The 20147-nt window shown below is 38.1% G+C and overlaps 1 protein-coding gene across 1 annotated transcript in view; it reads left to right on the forward strand.

Moving 5' to 3' along the window:
- The first annotated feature begins 5366 nt into the window (after positions 1-5366).
- The window catches only part of DNAH5 (dynein axonemal heavy chain 5), a 122360-nt gene continuing 107579 nt past the window's right edge, over positions 5367-20147 (forward strand). The window contains 8 exon segments of the mRNA XM_066341255.1: positions 5367-5463; positions 9796-9930; positions 11732-11821; positions 15720-15881; positions 16301-16513; positions 17062-17199; positions 17808-17984; positions 18757-18870. Of these exon segments, the coding sequence (XP_066197352.1) occupies positions 5386-5463; positions 9796-9930; positions 11732-11821; positions 15720-15881; positions 16301-16513; positions 17062-17199; positions 17808-17984; positions 18757-18870 (1107 nt within the window). The 5' untranslated portion in view covers positions 5367-5385.

Here is a 20147-nt window from a genome sequence, read left to right on the forward strand (position 1 = left end):
CCAAGAAGTTAAAAATCCTTGCCTTCAATGTATTAAAGTCTCAGTGTTATTTGACTTCGAAAGCAGCTCAAGGTAATGTCTACCTTTAGCTCTGATTATTTGCATTGTAGCTGTATCAAGAGAATGCAGCAGAGTAGAACATCCTTTTATTTAATATCATCCAGTTATAATCCATGTTGATTTTCATCTGTGATTTGTAAGTGATCGTCTCTGTAAAGAATATTTCCATCGCCAAATTTTATATAGACTATTTTGTGAAAAACCATGACAGTCATGCACACTTTCAGCCTTTAACCACTAGATGGTAGCTAACGACTATCAACTGCTCATAAGTGCCCACAGTAAAAGAAACCTCGTTGCCCAAACTGCAAAACCAAAAAAAATCGTAGAATATACTGAGTTGGAAGGAACCCGTCAGGATAATCGAATCTAACTCCTGGCCCTACTCAGAACACCTCAGGAGTCACACCATGTGCCTGAGAACGTTGTCCAAACTCTTCCTGAACTGTCACACTCTGATGCTGTGACCACTGCCCTGGGGAGCCTGTTGCAGTATTTAGTCGCCCTCTAGGTGAAACACCTTTTCCTGATATCCAACCTAATCTTCCTCTTGCTCAGTTTCAGGCCATTCCCTTGGGTCCTGTCTTTTGTTACCACAGAGAAGAGAGCAGTGTCTGCTGCTCCTCTTCCCATCGTGCTGTGGGGCTGGAGCCCTGCAGAACCCCACTAGTGGCTGGTCTCCAGCCTGATGTTACCCCCTTTACTAATTTTGGCACCAGAAAATGAGCAAAGACATTGTGAAATTAACTTTGATAATCCCTAAAATGGTATGACAACTCAATATCTTAGTTTGAAAAGTGTTTCTCTGATACAGTTGATTGTGTGCTTCATAGTTTTACTCATCTGCACAGCAGCAATTTGTCCCAAATCTGACTTAATGCTTTCCTTGGTGCTGAGCAGAGCCTAGGCTAGCCAGAGACATATGATGGACTAAAATTATTCTTAGAATTCAGGATTATAATACAGGATTACATATCCTCATTAATGTATAAATTATTTAAAATAGTCCAACTTCACCATGGATCTTGCCCTCCTGAAGCATCTGGGGAGGAAATGTATTCTTCAAATCACAGATCTGATGGTGGATCACCAATAAAATAAAGGTAAAAGAGGAGGGTTTTTTTTAAAGTTGGTTAAAATCTGCAAGAAAACTTTTCTCCCCACACTATAAAAATGTTTATGTAAGTAAAATCTGGTACTGGGATGGAACAAAGAGTCCCTGTTAAACTCTGCCTGAGCACAAACTGTTCTGGCAAAAAATCTGAAAAAAATCAACCTGGATTATTTGACCTGTTTATATAGCCATTGTACACTACCCAATCTAATGCTCTAGTAGATGTAAAGCAAATTCCTAAAGCAGTATTTTTATGGCAATTTAAGCCAAAATCAGCGGAACTATATTCAAGGCTGAACATTATTTGTTTTTATGGATTATAAGCAAAGAAGAGGTAGAGGTTATAAGAGTCTGGCATATAATTGTTGACCAAAAGATTGCTTCTCAGCCTTCTCGGTTGGTTGCATTAGTATTGTGCTAAACTGGCTCTGCTGGAATTCTGACTTTTGACCTGAGGGCAGCAGTGACCTGATGATGGCAGTCACTGTCTCAACCACTTCACTATTTTCTTTTTTCTAACTTAATGAGATGGAAAATTACAGGAAGTTGAATTCCATAAGCATCAAGAGTCTTTAAATGACTCTAACCAATATCAGTGTATAATCTAGTACTGTAAATGCTAATCTGCCTCAAGGGTTCTGAGAATATATTACAGCTGCAAGGAGAGTTCCTGTATGAGGTAAATGATTTGGGATTATTTGATATCAACACATATATGGATTCCCTTCATGGGTTAGATTAATCTTTGTCATAATTGACAGTCATTTTAATTCTAAAAATGTCACATTCCAAGTTACTTAAATGACTGAGATTTCTGGAGATTTGAAGATTATTTCTTTTTGCAAATGATAAATGAGCTGACAGAGATGCACTGTTAGGCTTGCCACTTACAAACAAGAAAAGTAGTTGAGGATAGGGAAGTTGAGAGAAGATTTAACTGCAGGAATCATGAGATTGTGGAGCTTAAAATCCGGAAAGAAGCTTTGATGTTAGGACGTCAGATTTTTGACTTTTTCAGGGAATCTTCTTTGCAGGAACCCATGAAGGACTTCCCTAGTGGGAAACAGGGCTGAAGAAAACTATGTGACCTGCAAGTATAACATAATTGGAACACACAGAGAGGCCATTCAGTGTTCAGAAGGAAGAGAAGACCTTGCAGGAGGCAAGCATGGATGAACACAGACGGTATGAATTCAAATATGCAAGCTTCCTTGGAAGCTTGGGATGAAGTAGAATCAGGGGTAGGCCACTCAGGAAGGATATAGACCAAATACCTGGGTTCACGGGGGTAGAGTTAAGGAGCTTAGCTGGAGTTCATACTTCTGAGGAGGGCAAAGGGAAATGATAATATCATTTTTAAGTACACTGATGGCACTGTGTACTTATGTAAGCAAATGTAGGCCCACTGCTCAGGGGTACAGGGGACTAAGGAGCAAAGAACTTGGGAAGGCTGAAATTTTCAGTGACTTTTTAAAATCAGTTTTCATGAGCTGGCTTTGCCCTCTGGTTCTTTCAGACCTTCAAGTCTCTTTGCATAGTGAACAAAAATGAGGGATTATCCATGGTAGTCAAAGATAGTGTTAGGGAGCACTTAAGCCAATTCATTGTATAGAAGTCCATGGGAGCAGATAAAATACACCTGAAGGTCTTGAGAGAGGAAACCAATGTCATTTTGAAGCCCATGTCTCTTTGAAAGGCCATGATGATCTGAGGAGGTTCCTGATAACTGGAAAGAGACAAATGTTACACCTGTCAGAATCAATTGGGTTGGAAAAGACCTTTGAGATCAAGTCTGACTTATGAGTCAATACCACTGTGTCAACAAGATCATGGCACTGCCACTCCCAGTCTTTCTCAAACACCTCCAGAGACAGGGACTCCAACACCTCCCTGGGCAGCCCCTTCCAATGTCTAGTTACCCTTTCTGTGAAGAAATTCTTCCTAATGGCCAGCTGATTGCGGGCAGTCATCATAGATTTACCAGTGTCACATTCCTCATGACCATCTGATTGCTCTCTGTGGTGACATGGATGGCTGTGTAGGCAAATGGAAAACAGCAGTGGTGGGTACTGAGAGAGCTCTGCTCTTTTAGCCACAGGAAGAAAATGCTAAGGGGAGATCTTATTACAACCTATAATTGTCTAATGAGAGGGTAGAGAGAGAGCAAGCTGAACCCTTCATTAATGCTTCATTAAGGTGTGCAGTAATAAGAGCCAACGTACACAAACAGAAAAAACGTGACAGATTTCAGCTAGATGGGAACAGTCTTTATGCTGTTACATAGCCCCAGAGGCTGCAGAATTTCCACCCTTAGAGGGATTCAATCTTCAAACATCTTGGAACAACCCACTCAAATTGGACCTGCTGTGAGCAAAAGACTGGTCTAGATGACTTTTGGAGATATTTTAAAGTTCTCATAATTTTGTGATTCTTTAAGTTATTTCCAATGGTTTTATAGCACTTCTGGTAAAAGATCCATGATTTCTAGATGTTTTTTCAAGAGATTTAAATAAGGTTTTTTTTTTTTTCTCTTTATTTCTTTAAAAAACTTTTATTGCTGCATGGCAAAGCTAAGCCTGTTGGACTGAGCTTTTACTTCAGAAATTATACCTCATGGAAAAAACTGTAGAAAGGTAGAATGGTTTTGGTTGGAAGGAGCCTCAAAGATCAACTGGCCCCAGCCCCTCTGCCATGAGCAGGGGCACCTTCCACTAGACCAGGTTGTTCAGAGCCCCATCCAGCCTGCCTTGAACACATTCAGAACTGGGGCACCACAGTTTCCCTGGGCAACCTGTGCAGTTGCTCACCACCCTCACAGAGAAGAGCCTGCTGCCCTACAGCTTAAGGCCATCCTTCCTTGTCCTATCACTACTATGCCCTCGTGAAATGTTTCTCCAGCCTCCTTTCACATCCCCTTTAGGAAATGGTAGCTGCTGGAAGGTCTCCCCAGTGCATGCTCTTATCCAGGCAGAGCTGCTCTGACTCTCGCAGCCTGTCTTCACAAGAGAGCTGCTCCAGTCTTGTGATCAACTTAGTGGCTCTCCTCTGGACTCCTTCCAACAGAATGTAAATAATTAATTCCTCAGTTGCTTGAATATATCCATGGGAATTAACTTTATATGTAATATTTAATAGCATGTTTAATTTTAAACTATAACTCTGTAAAGGGTTCAGAGAAATCTATGGATGTTTGCTTTTACCCTAAATGAAAGTTTTCAGTCTTTCTCTTTCAAACATGTATGCACAACTAGATTTGACTACAGTAGGTGGGGAAAATGTAGATAATGCAGGGAAAATGATTTTTACTCATGTGGTTTTTGTCAGTGCTAAGGTTGTCAAGTGCTTTTAGACATTACTCACATTGGTATGAGTGGAAGCAGAAATATTTAGGGACATTTTTAGCCAAAAATAGCTGTAAAATGTCTGTTTTCTTGTTACTAATTCTGGATAATTAGATTGTTTTTCTTGGTATTTTCAGGAGGACATTGGATTGTATTCAGCCACTGAAGTGGAAAAAAATTAAGGCTCTTTTAGGAAGAAAAAACCCTAACATTTCTTGCTGAAGAAAAATGTCTGTATTTAGCAACCATTGTACAACTGAAAAATAAGTGTGGCTGAATGAACTTGTATAAAAAACATGAATAGAAAACTCAGTAATTTACAAGTCTGTAAGTAAAAGATATGTGAAAGTTGCTTGACTGTTGCTGTATATTTAAACAGTCACCTGTGACAAGGAAACAAAGATGCCTGTTGACACAAGGATTGCTTCAGGAGGCTAAACACAAATCAGAGAAACAGTTATAAAATTGACTTCTGCAAATAGTTATGGTGCCCTTGAGTATGATGAATAGTATCCAGCCGTGTTTGTATGTAAACAGTATCACCTTAACAACACTGTGGTTGGTAGCAGTAACTTTCAAGGCCTAATCTGTAGGCAGTAAATTGTGGTGGCTAGAGACCTCTTGTTTCTCTGGCAGTGCAATTTAATTTTCCAGCAATTTGTATGCACACTAGAACTGAATTTTAAATACAGAGATAAGGTTAATAGGTGCTGGTTTTTTTAGGTCCTTAGTTTATTTTCCAGAGTTGTTTTGGCACTCCTACTGAAAGGAAAGAAACAAGGGCAAACCAAATGTTGGGGGGATCTACAAAATGATGAATGTAGAAGTGTTCTCCATGGGTTAGGGCTTGCTTCTGAAAAACAGTGCTTAATGCTTATATTGACTAGTACAATGTTTAGAGCTGGAAGAAAACAACTTTGGAAACGGAGCATTGGCAGAGTGATAAAGGTAAGGAAAACTGAATTTTGAACTAGGTTTAGAGTAATAAATATATAATTTGAATAAAGGTGTATATTGAGGGGGGCAGGGCATAGAAATGTGTTTTAAAATAGGTGTAAGTGGATGATGTTAGTTGCACAATTTGTTTTGAAAGGCAAATTTGCTCTGGGAGGTGTTTATGCATTTGGCTAGTGGTACTTGTATCTTGCCCAGATTGTTGCAGTGGTCTGGTAATGGTATAATTTCACAAATGCTCTATTAGTACACTAAAGAGTTTGATGTTAGATGTTGCAACAAAAGAGGGGTTGACTATGTCATGAAGGAAAATAGAAATGTCACTTCACTTTCTCCATACTTCTAAGAGGGGAATAGAATTTTGAAGGGAATACTTAGCATTGAGAAACCACAATAGAATATAGAAGTCATTAAGATACTTAACCCGAATTTAAAATGAGTCTGTTTAATCAAACTGTTCCTGAGTTGATGCAATGTGATAGCACATGTGCAGAGCTCTGATTTTTGTGATTTAAGAGTTAGCAAAGGGAACTGCCCTAATTCTTTAGGGTTTGCATTTTTTTGGAAAGAGGAAATAAAAACATTGAAACTTGAAAATTGAAAACTCAGGGTGCTTGAAAATGTGTAAAACAGTTTGCAGTTTACTTTTGAAGGGAAATTCATGAGCAAGGCTTATGTAATATAAAACGTCTTAACAAGTTAAAAGAGAGACAAAGGAATTCCATGATGGTTAAATAAATTTTGGATTGGACAGTAAAATAAGCAATAAAACCTTTTTACTTTTTGACTCCTTCACTATTGAACTTCCTTGTAAATCCTTGCTCATCCATAAGACTTTGATTTCAGCATGTCTAAATTCAGTGATGCACAGTATTCTGACAACCAAATGCATCATTTGCTGGATAAAGAGTGTTCAGAGCAAGTTTTATCTTGTGTACATATGACTTGCATACTAAACAACATTCTTGCTAACTCTATTCAGGGTGTCTGCATCAGCAGCTACAGTCTGTAATGGGGAAGCTGGCAATAGTCAATAGCTGGTTTCTGAGCCTGTTTTCTCAAATAAAGAATGAATTGAATTTACCTTGTGCTCTTTTAGTACCTGGTGCTTAAATATATCTACTTTTGTAGCAGCTAGGAAACTTCTGAAAAATTTTAATTTAATCTCCAATTATTTCTTCAGACTGATGGTGAGATGTTTATGGGTTTGGGTATAGGAAAGATAGATTTTGTAATTTCTCCCTTTTCTTGCTTCAGGAGAGGATGTATATTGAAATTATTTTCCTGTGCCAAATGCTTAGTGTTTAGGTATTAGGGATTTTAAGATTTTATGTAACCTAAAAGCTATGTGTTGTAACTGGACTAATAATCAGAAAAGGATTCTTCAGTTAATTAGCTTAGCCATCTGTTGTGGGACTGTGTCACATGAACTTTCTTACCTTCATAACCAAGAGAGGTAAAAGAAACCCCAAACTAAACTTGGCTGTGTTACCTGTGTTGTTCTTTACATGAAAAATTGAGCTAAAGCTGTACCGTAAAAAACTTGGACAATTCTTCTAGATATCTGAGTGAGACTGCTTATCTCTTTTAAATAGTGCATCCTCCTACATCATGGAACATTAGGAAGAGGCTTTGATCTATGACCTTGGTAGAGTTGCTGCTGATACTTTTCAGGATTTGCATGTTGGTGTTACTGCATGTAACAGCAATTTCTCTCTTACCTACATGAATGATAGCCTGTGTGTTTCAGCATCCTTCCATCTTCAAATCATAGTTTTCCAGTCTTCTATGAAATTCTGAATTACATAGAGCTCCCTGTTTTTGGGTAATTTTTAAAATAGAGATTCTGTTTAGGTCTGTGTACTTCTGTAGTGAATACTGCAGGATATAAAATTACATAACCTCTTAGCCCACAATGCTGATTTGAAGTGAGATGTGAGGGGGGCTAAATGGGAGAGGGAAGAATGAGACCTAGAAAGCTTGGCATTTTCTTGTAATTAATTCTCTGATATTCTTCATCCTGAGTAAAAGATATCTTCAAAATTCATTCTTTTAGTAGCATGCAAATGGAAGCTCAGAAGATAGACTGGAAGCCAGTTTCCAGTGTAGCCTCTTAGTGTTTTTGAATACCTAAGTTAGTGACTTGTTGTTGAAAGCACTGAAGTTGGATTTCCTTTACTTTTCTGTGTACAACCTAATCCTAAGAAGTGAGATAGAAATCTCTTCTAATGACTACAACAATTAATGTGTGAGTTTGTGATTGAGCAATGCTTTGTTTGGGGAAGAAGTTTGTAGAAATGATAACTCATCAAAATATAGAAGCATGACAGCTTGAATTGTATTGAGTGCTCTTGCATGGTATTGCAGCATCTATCAGGAAAAGTGTAAGTGGAACTTGCATTAGTAATAGAAATATCCAACATATCAATGCAAATACCTTCCTATAGTGACACGTGACAAGTACAAGTCGAAGTCTTAATTGTCATAAAGCTATAGCTTTACCATTTAGTTAATAGTTTCCTGTTTCTCTAGATATGGTTCATTAAGTAATTTAAGTTAATGACACTTTTAAAGTTCTATGATCTCTTAATGAATATTCTTGTTACTAGACATAGACATCAAATATTGCCCAGTGCTCTATGAACAGCTATGCACACTAGCTTGTATGTTTGGTGTAGGGCTTGAGACACAGCAATTTAAAAGAAGTTTTAAAAACCAGAAACAAACATTGGGGCATGATTGCTGAGTTTGAGGAGAAGGTACTCAAACAGCAACTTGCAGAAGAAATGGAGGCTATGAAGATGTCAAGAGCATCTGCATAGATGGAGCTGGTGACTTAAAAACTAGTGCAAGGTGTAGTATTGTATAGTGATGTATCTGGAGCTCTGTGAAACACAAGCAGTGTACAAAAGTAGTCTCTCTGTAGTTTAGGTAAAACAAGAAGCTTCTTTCTGTATTAAATAGAAAGTATTTGGTAGAGTATTGGTTATACATATATATGTGTATATTTTAAAGATGCCCTATCCGTTGTGTTCAAATTACTGGAACAATAGTTTTGAGGTTTCTATTGTTATCATCTAGTGTGAATGAAGCTGATTCAGGCAAAATTGTTGCTTTTTGCATGTCTAACGAGGAAGAAAATTTCTACTCATGTTTAAAAACATGTAGGAAAAGCCAATCCTGTGATGACACTTCACTTTCATGAAACTGGAGACCATATTAGGGTATGAGAGAGGTAAAATAACATGAATTACGTGTACAAATTAATCTGCTACTGTATCCTTCAGACATATCTGTGTAAAGAATAGGGTTTGTATGTTTGTCTTTTATATGGGAGATATTGTAAATGCATTCAGCATTTGTGAAGGCATGGTAGTAGTTACAAGTTTACCAGGTATTTGAAAATTCCTTCAGAAAGTAGGAAAGATATTTACATAAGGGTATATAAAGTATATTATGCAGGTCTTTTTGGCTCTGCAAATGCTTATGGATAAATCACTTATGTATACTTTATAAAGTTACTAGTTTTCTCCTAATCACCAGGGAAATAAAGATTGACTTTACCACCAATGAAACATAATTCTAAATTTCTTTTGAAAATTAAATTATATTGAATCTTGTAACCTGCAAGCACAATAATACCAGTAACTATTCCAGAAGGCTATTTTGTCTATAATGTAATGAGGTGTGTTACATATGGGATTTCAATTTAATTAGAAGAGTAGGCTTACTGCTTGAAGAATGGTATAATAGCTATAGTTAAGCACATTTGTAAACACTTGTGTACCTTGAGGCTTGTGGTTTGTTTTACTTCTCATTATATTAAAGAGATAATGTATAAAACCCTAGCTTCCTCCAGCAGCATCTGTCTTTATTAGAGAACGCTTACAATATCTTCCACAAATAACAAAGATCAGTCAGAATCCTGTCTTGACTCAATGGTCATACGTGACTAGACTGAAAAGCTGAGATGAAGGACTTAGGGTGTTGAAGGTAACTTGCGGAATAATGGAGCTGTACATACAAAATACTTTTTTTTTCTCTGCAAAGCCTTTCAACAATTAGCTTTCTGTACAACATTATTTATGATAGAAATGTTGTGATAAATCTGAAAATAGAACACCAGAAACAAACTGTAAAATTATAACAAAGGCTGCTTCTAAAATTTTCACTTGAGGGCTATTAAAACATAAATCACAAGTGTGGAAGAATGTATTAACCTTTACTTTAAAACCTTTTCTTTCTTCTCACTTTTTTTTTTTTTTTTGTTTTTGTCTTCAAGTTAAATCATGAGTTTTTCATTGTCCACTTTGTGTTTTACAACAGCAAAAGATTGAGGAAGAGAGGGAGGCTAAACGTGCTCGTCTGGATGGCAGGCATGATTACTTACTGGATATTGTTGCCTCTTGTGTGAATCTGGACAAAGCAGAAGTAGAAGATGCTATTCTTGATGGTAACCAGGTAATTTGAAAGTGAACCTCATGGTATACTTTAGAACTAATATTAACAATAAATTCTTGGTGAGATAGTTTACAGACTTCACACCTGAGATTACTGAAGTCTTCTCCTTGAAAAAATATTTTTCAGCATTTTTAATTAATTTGAACAAAAGTGTCCTTAATTCCAGGACTTATTGTAATATTGGTTTTTAAATTGATTAGAATTTCTCCTTTCCAGTGGTTATTGATAATATGCTAAAAGCTGTGACTGTATTTCATAGTGAAACCACAGTGTGAAGTCTTTCAGTCTGAGTACACAGCACACAGTTCAAGAGTCCTGTCCACAGCAGAATTTGCATGCTGCTGTTTCTGGAAGATGTTTCTCCCATCTGCATTTGTGAGACTTCATTGTGATCTAGTTTAGCAAATTAAAATAGATAGAAACTATGTGACAAAATAGAATGGTTTATGTGATCTGACTGTGACTGCATGAGGGCTAATACAAATTCATATAGTGAGACATTGAAAAATACCACTTTTAAACAAACCTCAGTAGACAGAAGTAGATTTTTTTTTCCCTAATACTAAAGTAAACATGACTGTGTTTGAGTTTTTATGGTTTGTTTTCTTTTGTATTCTCTTTCCATCTGCATGCTTTCAATTCATGCATTCCCATTTCAATGCTAATATTGTTGAGAAACTGAAGAAAATGCAGTGGAAGACTAGTAAGAAAGAGAGGGACTCAGCTCATATGAAGTATGAGATGAGGGAGAGGAAGAGGTTGAGCGGCAGTCAAACTCAGCCTGCAGCTGCTTGAAGAGTGGTTGCAAAGTTGGCAGAGCTGAACTGTTCTCAGTGGGTGCAGGTGGTAACTACAAAGATAAAGCCACGTCTTGCAAAATGGCCACCAAGAGACCCTTCCTCACCAGGAGGGTAATGCAGCATGAGAATAAATTACTTCAAGTCAGTTGTAGAATTTCTGTCCTTGGTGTTTTTGAGAGTCAGCCTAGGAAAACTCTAGATGATCTGAGCTGTTGTTGGTGACACAGGAAGCTGGCCTCAAGACCTCCCAGAGGTCCCTTCCAACATTTCTGTGACCTCGTGCGATAGCAAATGAGCAGTGCAGAACACCGTCATGCACATTAAAAAGCAGAATTTGTTTCGGCCATTGTGCATTCTATCTCCAAATGGGTTTCCTGGCAAACTATAATGCCTGAGAATAGCCATCAGATGAGGAAAATATTGGCAGTTTCTATGCTTGGAAAGAGAAAAGTGTAATAGTTGTTTTGACCTCATCTTAGAGGGCTCAGCCAAGATTTTCTGGAATAGCAGTGCATTATCTTGGTGTAACTGAAGCTTGTTATTAATGGAAGAGGGATAATTACAGCTTTTTTCTGGCTTCTGGCAATTTTTTGCCTTCTTTCTGCACTAGAAAGCACGAATGATACCACCTAATATTTCTGAAAATGAACTTAAAGGAGCCTTTTCTGCTAAAGATAGCTATGCAGTTAGGAACTACATAGAAGAATAACTAAGGTGTAGAAAAATAGTTGATGGGGCCAGACTTCCAAGTGCTGAGACATGGATCAGCATATTAGCATAAAGCTACTCAGTTTCTTCCTCAGCCTGTATGGCCTATACATGAGATTTGTGGACTGCACTACCAACACATGCTTCAGTGATGCCTGATGGCAGCCTTGAATTGATGAAGAATTATGAAATTGTCCTGATGCTTATTTATAAGTAAATAAGCAAAGGCTTCCTCTGTTGCTGTGATGAATCAAATCAATGACATATTATCATCTCAACATGATTTCAAACAGATAGAGCACATTAACAGGTTCCTGGCCCCTGGAGGTCTGCGTCACCTGATGTTCTACTATCAAGATGTGGAGGTAATGGATACAGGTAAAGCAACTTATATTCTCCTGCAACATGTTATTGTTGTACTGAGCGAATGTGCAAGGAAGAGGAAAATAGTAATGTTCATATAAGCTGGGACTTAAAGCAAGTCAGGTTTTGTCCCTGATCCCAAGGGGGGATAGATCTGTGCCAAGGCATAGATCCCTGCTCACGAACTGAGGAGTGAGGAGATTACCCAAGCTTATTAGTGCGCTTCTATATATTGCTACTATGAAGCAGCAAAGTACTTCCTTGTGAGCTCAGCACAGATTCCTCAGCCTGTGGCAATTAGTTTTTGATAATTAAAGCTGACTTTCACACAAGGTGAGCAGTGACAGATGCCCTTCTTCCTCCCCTTCAGTAACACCACCTGTTGGCCCTAGAAGCCATCCACATTTCTTGGCACGTGACCATCCATCTAGGTGGCTCTGTTACATGATAAATGCCCTCATGAGGCCCATATTATGGGTGGAAGGGATGTTACCCTAGAAGTCCCTAGTGCACATACCTCTTTACCCTTACTGTGCCATGTTCCACTCTTCTGGGGGGAACCTCCATCTCCCTTACCCTGGAGTAGCTCAGGACCCCTGTGATGAGGACATCCTCATTTTTCCCATGCCTTCTCTTTCAGAGCCTCTAGTGCTCTTGCTGTTGGAACTAGCCAGGTGCTCTGGGACCTCTCAGAGCCTATGAGTATTTGGTGGGAGTTCACCCCACTTGGTTACCCTGGATGTACATAACCAGCCCAGTAAAGATATCTATGTATAGCTGCATAAATATGTTTATATATAGGTAAACATATAACTAGATGAATGTACAAATATGGATTTATATTTCATGCATTTTCAGTATGTATTTTCTTCTGTATATATCTAAGAGGGATGAAAAGACTATTTAATATGATATAAGCAACTTAAATAAAAAAAGGTTTCAATGCACATAGAAATATGGTTAAATGAAAACACAAACTCAACCACTAATTTAGAAATCTGATGAGCAAGTTTTAACCTGTTTGAGGTTAAGTGGTGAAAGTACGACAGAGTGTGAGGCAAGGGTCAAAGCCTAGGAATCTAATGAGAGTTGTCCATGCCCACCCCCAAACCAATCAGACCACACTACACTATGGTATGATTTTGGTAACCTTTTGGGATGTGGGGCTACACGTAGGCAATATGGAAAGCAGTAGGAAAAAAACCACACAAGCTAAACCCAGATGAATTCACAACAAGGTATTCATTGGATGCATAAGCAAAAGTCCCTAGAACATCGTACACAGGAGGAGAGAGAAAAAAAAAAAAGGCTAGTGATGGAGAAGGCAGTGGGGATTAAGTGAGTGGGCTAGAGACTGACGTTGTGACATTGCCCACAGCTGTAAGTGTAGTCACTTGTAATGCTATCAGACAATAAAACTACTTCTGTACATTTTTCCCTTTGTAGGTGGAGCAGAGTTTGTAAAAGAATTGTGTTGATAGTTTAAGGTTGTGGTTTACAGGCTGTCAAAGCAAAAATCTCAGTTGTGGTGGTGGCTACTAACGGGTAAAGCTAAGTGAATTTCTCTGGCATTACATGTACCTTCTTGACAAGGGCACTTACTATGGCCACCTCATACACAAGCTGGTTTTCTCGCCCTGATGTGGATCAACCAACATGCTGTTAGGGTAGAAGATTCTGTGAAGGGAGCACAGAAGAAATTTTGTGCCTCTCCAGAGCAGGAGACTGTATCTGTGAGTTCAGGAAGATCTACTTCAGACTCTTAAGGTGTCATTTAAAAATTTGATTTCTTTCAGTGTTTTGAAGATCTCTATTCATGTGCATTTTACAAACTTCTAGCACCCTTTTCAGTAAGAATACATCTTTTCTAAAGTGGCTGGTAGGTTAAACTACCTACTTCACCTCCTCAGACTGTGAGAAAACTCTGACTTTTGCTGGTCTTTCCTCTGTAATTACTAGTGGCACTTTGACCCTGGCTGGATGCCAGGCACCAGTGGAATCTGCTCACCCTCCACTGCTACAGCTGGACAGAGGAGAGGAAATTTATTGAAGATTTCATGAATTGAAATAAGGACTGGGAGAAAACACTCCAAGGGCAAAACAGGCTCAACCTAAAGATATTAAGTGGATTTATTGCCAACTAAATCAGAGCAGGATAATGAGAAGTAAAATAAGCCCTTAAAAACATCTTTTCTTGCCCCAAACCCCTCCCTCCTTCTCACCAACAGGGCTGGGAGACTGGTGGTGGGGCTTCTGGTCAGTTTGTCACCCAAGGTCTTCTTCTGCTGCTCTGGGAGAGGAGCTCCTCCCCTGTGAGTTCGTAGAGTCCCTCCCACAGGCGACAGTTCTCTGTCAGCTTCTCTGATGTGGTTCCAATCTCATGAGCAGCAGTCCTCCCAAAACTGCTCTGGTGAGGGTCACTCTTCCAGATGGTGCAGTCCTCCAAGAACAGGATGCTCCAGCCTGGAAGCAAGGGGCCCCTCTCTCCACTGGGTCTCCCACAGGACCACAGCCTCCTCCCGGCATCCACTCGCTCTGGCATGGGCACCTCCCCACGTTCTCACCTCCTCCTTTACTCTGGCTGGATAGAAAACTGTGCCCCAATCTTTGTTTTGATTTTCCTGTCCAGTATCTTCTCACAGAGGCATTACCACCATCTCTAATTGGTCCATCCAGCATGTCCATTGGCCAGCAGCATGTCCATCTCCAGAGCCATCAGGAATTGACTCTGCCTAACATGGTGGAAGTTTCCAGCAGCTTCTTACAGAAGCCACCTCTGTGGCCCCCTTCAATACCAAGAACCATGCAAAACCAAAACATTACTGCAGTATGAAGATAGTGCAAGTTTATTAGCATGTGATAAATCAAGCTCATAACATTTACAGAGTCAAGTCTTTTGCTGGTGACAGAACCTTTGCTGTACTTCTGAGGTGTATGAAAAAGATTTCTTCAGAGCTATGGTGAAAAAGGGGAGAGGGAAAGATGATGTGAACAGAAGGGTGGGGAGGAACTTATGGTGGCCACCTGATCCAAAATAGGGATCCTTGGGGTAAATGATCATATATCTGAAAGAAAAAAAAATGTGCAGAAGGGTCTATCACATTTTGGATGTTCTCCTTTAACTGCTAGTATCAAGAATGTAGTTTTTCATCTTACTATTGTTGTAGTGCCTCACTGAGATGTGTATGCATGCAATTTTACTCCAAGGTAATGCTGAAAAGCTAGTAAAAAAAGAGGAATTGTGACCAAAATCATATAAGAAATGTTTTACCCCCCAAAGACACTGCTTCTTCTTAGTGGCCCTTTACAAGTGTTGCCAGCAGCCTGAACATGTGAGCAGTATATCCCTGCTGGGGAAAGAAAAACAGGCAGGAAAGTCCCTTGTAGTTCCCTTATTGGTGTGTGTGTGTTTGTTTGCTTTCCCCCTGAAGAATCTGCTGTGGCCTCTTTCTCCTTGTCTTCAGAAGCAACCTATTTCTTTTTTTTTTCCTTATGTTTTCATCTTTTTAGGGAAGGACAGTTGATAATAGCTTCTCTAAGGTAAAACACATCATTAAATTTTCTGATTTTTCTTTTAATTTTTCTTTTTCAAGCAAGAGGGTACTATCTACAACTGCATCATAGAGCCTATAAAAGGACCTTGAGCCTTAGCCATTATTTAGAAGGAATAGAAAAACGAGTAAATTAATAGAAATGAAAGGGTTTTGTTGCAAGAATGGTAAAACTAGATGAAACATATCTTACTGTGCCATGAAAACTCTGAATGTTGCATACTTTCTGTGGACAGTTCCATGGGCTGTCACCAGGAGACTGGGGCTCAGAGAGGCACAAATAGTGACTGAACTGTTTGTGTAGAAAACTTTTCTTTGAATAAATAATCAATGGGTCTTAATTGTTTCTCTGTTTGGATCTGTAGAGTACTTTGGCCTTCCAGGAATAGGAACAAAGTCTCATTTGACCAAGAAGAAGAAACTTAAAGTATTTGTGACAGAGGGAAAAGAAGTTGCTTTAACTGGTGTGTGCATTTTCTTCATTAGAAACAGTTTTTCTAAACCCATCACAACTGAGAACATCTATCAAGTAAGTCAGTGACTGCTCATCTTTGTACATAATCTTGTTTAAAATTTGCTTTTACCATGGGATATTTCCTCTCAGCATATAATTTCACAGTTCTTGACATGGAGGAATAAGTAGAAGGACACAGTTTAAATGAAATGGGACAAAAAGGGAGGCGAGTGGAAATACAGATATCTTGTGGCAGCAACTTGATGTATATTATTGATATGAAAAAAGGATGTTAAGGAAGCAAATTTAAGACAATCTGTAATGACAGATTAGTAATTAGTTAATACCTAGATACTGAAGTGCTAAATTGCAAAAAACTCTTACAAATTCATTAGAAAAACAAAAATTATTTTACTTTTGAGAGTGTGTATGTAAACTGTATATACCTAAGTTTTTACTGGCAAAAGACCCCTTGTGTTGTGTCTCTTTTACAGGAAGTCAATTATAATATGCTGGATGTAGGTCGAGATGGCTTATTAAAAAGTGTTGAGCACTTGATATCAGAAATATTCATTCCAGCCTTACAGACTATGGACCGTGGCTGGGCTGAACCTCAACAACTTCCCAATGTTAAGCAGGACTTCCTTCGTGCCCTTGAAGCATTTGTTAGTGTCCTATCAGGAACTCAGCAAAGTCTGTTGGAAAAGGTAATATGTTCACATGGCAAATAGAAAGTGAGCTAGCTGTAGAATGTCTCTAGCTCAGGAGCTTTTGAATTAACTGCTGTTGTAGATTACTCATAAAAATTGCTGTTGTTAAACTGGAGAATAACCCAACACTGCTGTTTATTGTCGTCAGTAATTCATTATGCTTTGATCTGTGGTTTTAATAGTTCTGTAGGTGCTTCTGTTCTTGTTTATTCAGGGGCCAGTTCTTTAGAACTATTAGCTTCTTGACTCTCCAGTGGCTGTGGTCACTCTTAAATGTTGAATGATTAATGTATGGCATACTGTTGCTCCAACTGGTTGGTTTCTACTCAGCTTTTGTGAAGGAAAGGGCATGAGAGCACAGCTGCCTGGCTGGTGAATTTTCCAGATTCTGGAGTCCACTTCTGGCTCAAACCTGTTTAATTTAGACTGAGCTGAGAATAGGAAGTGAGATACCCCAAGAAGGGCAAAAAGTTAGTCTTTAAAGTTCCTAGATTATTTGTCATGAACATTCAGCATTTCATTTTTCTTTAAAACTTATGTTTTAGGTCAGCCTGAAGAAATGTGAAACATATGACCTGAAAACTCTAAGAGGACCTTCAGATTACTTGATGGTTGCCAACAGCTCAGAGGCTCTTGAAAAAATAGAAGTCTGCATGAAGGAATGGACCAAACAAATTGAACAGGTGATACATGGGACAAATGTGAAATATGACATCTACATCTTGGTAGATGAGCTTAATCCTCAACATCCTGTTCATGTTATAACTACCTTTCTATAAATTCAGATGTGTTCAATCTCTTTATTTTAAAGTACTGTTGGTATATTTTTTGTGCTTGTACTTCTCAATGGGAATATTACTGAGAGCTTTTGCCATCTGCTAGTTAATACAAGATACACAGTCTGGGAAGCTTAGTCCCCTATCTTTGATAATTACCTGTTATTAAATTACAAAACAGTTATTTGTTCTCAGTGGATTTAATGAAAACAAAAAGAACACAGTAACTGAGTGAACACTATTTTCATGGTCACATTTGTACTTTGAAACATGCTTTGCAGGTTACTTGCATAAAATGTAACCATCTGTGACAGTGCTCTTGGAACAGAAGGAACAGAATCTCCTCTTTAACCTGGAAATAAAAGGACCAAGCAAAATCAGGTTTCTTACATGAGATGTAGGCTGTTAGGTCATTTATCAGGCGAGGTTAATACTATGTGTTAAATGTAGGATTAATCCATGCTACCTCTGCAAATAAAAAAATGAGCATCACTCACATGACTGTATGATAAAAGGTTCTTGCAGAAAATGACCAGTTGAGAAAAGAAGCAGATGACCTTGGACCACGAGTAGAGCTTGATTATTGGAAAAAGAAATTGTCAAAATTCAACTACCTTGTGGAGCAGCTGAAGAGCCCAGATGTGAAGGCAGTGCTTGGAGTACTCACTGCTGCTAAATCCAAACTACTGAAGGTTTTTACTTTAAATTATGACAGATATAAAGACTAGAAATGCTCTTTATACTCTAGCTCATTTTGATAATGTATGTAACAATGCTGGTGGGGAAGACATCTTTGGCTTTTGTTTTCTTTTTCCTTCTCTGTTTCTTAGCTTGAGTAGATAAATCTTAAATTTATTTCAATTTATTCAAAAAGACTGGGAATCCTCTCAGCCTAAAGGCTGATAATATACTTCATCCACATGGCTCAGCAGAAATAAATAATTTAAAATATTTGAAAATTTGATTATAAAATCAGAATATTGAATTAATGAACTGGATATTTTATGATAAAAAGAAAAAAATGAATCCTTCCATTTTTAAGCCCCCTTTTTATGTTATTACAGTGCCTGTCAGTGTTGTTTGTGGAATCATAACTTCTTACATTGACACAAAATAATTTAAAGTCCCATCACAAACAAAAAATAAATAAATAAACAAAAAAACTTGTGTCATCAAAATGAGATGTAGAACAAGCACGTACCTATATATCCATAATTCATATATTTTACAGCAGCGTGACTGCACAGTGCCACTATTTGGCTAAGTGATCTAAACCAACTGTATGTTTACAGTTAAGTTACTGAAACAACACAAGGACCTCATCCTGGGTGAACAAGTATAATTCTGAAGTAAAAGATCTGTGCTTTCAAATGTGTTCAGAAGCTAATGACAGACCAAAATGATCTCAAAACATTTTTTCCTAAAATGCATACTTCTATTTTTTTTTCATCTTCTTGTTCTTAGAAGTGGCAAGCATTGGATATTCGCATCACAGACGCAGCAAATGAAGCTAAAGATAATGTGAAGTACCTTTATTCTCTGGAAAAATATTATGACCCATTATACAATAGTGATCCTGTAAGCAGAACTTTTAAATTCTCAACATAAATATCTTGAGACAAGCAACATGAATATATTCTATAGGATGGATTTGGAAATGAAACAGAAATTTTTACACATGCAACTCCAGTTTGAGATTTTGTGCAGTTGTGGTAAAAGTGGCTTAATGGGAATTCCTGGTTACAAAATAAAGTACTTGCTATTTTCATACCTTAATATCTGTAAAGCTTTTGTTCTGGTGAAGAGATTGGATTCTGTGCTATGGGAGAAAGTTAATTCCTTAATATTAAAAAAAAGAGAAGTAAACCTGATGCTCTGCTAATGGCGAAGTTTGATCTTTTGTCATTGTGTTGGTGTCCAGGTCATAGTTATACTAACATTTATAGGGCAATTTTCAGCTTCTTGGGTTTGGAAAAGGTAAATAGGGTTATGTAAATATTAAGATATAATTATAAATCACCTTCTCATACTATAGTATAAGAATGCATAGGATTGATGCAAGCATAATATGCAGCAAACAAAACCAGCCACCCTAAAGTACAGGATTGGAGGAGTCTCCCTCTCCCATTGTCTGCTAAAATAGGTGGCAAATAACTGCTTTTATTAAAACTGGTTTTGCAACTGGCTATATGTGTCTTGCTAGTCAAAGGAATATGACTGGTAGCCATGAAGGCTCAAGACTTTGACCTGTCCTAGCTTCCTCACTCTTCTGTAAAACTTATTCCAAAACCGAATTGCTTCCACAGAGTGTCCTGGGCAACCACGTTTGTTTCCATTTACTTGGTGATGTTAGAGCAGTGTGTTCTTTCAGTGTTTCCAATCTGCTATTTGAGTTTCTGTATTGAAAGGTTATTGACTCATGTATTTTTCCACGACAGGAACATCACTTCCTTTTTATAATTATAGGCAAAACAGTCTCAGCTTGGGGAAAAATGTCTTTATTGACAGTGAAAATACATTTGGGTAGTGACAAACAAAATCAGAAACTAATGCTACATTTCTGCACTGTCAGGCTCAGATTCACACCTTCAATCCCTCTTTCTTTTCCTCCTCTCTCCAAGTGATGAAGGCGTTCTCTTTACATGCAAGCTCACATCAGGTTTAGCAACCGAGCACATATATGTACTTTTTTGTGAAAAAAAAAGGTGTTCTTTTGAACTTTACTTCTACCAAATTTCATTCATTGATCTGAATTATTCTAGTCAAGATCCCAGTGAAAAATTTTCCCCAAAATTAAATTGTGGCTCTTGGGGAATGACATAGGACAAATAGCTCTGCAGGAAAGGCCCAGGTAG

The sequence above is a fragment of the Sylvia atricapilla genome, chromosome 1 (assembly GCF_009819655.1).
Source record: "Sylvia atricapilla isolate bSylAtr1 chromosome 1, bSylAtr1.pri, whole genome shotgun sequence".
Taxonomy (NCBI): Eukaryota; Metazoa; Chordata; class Aves; order Passeriformes; family Sylviidae; genus Sylvia; species Sylvia atricapilla.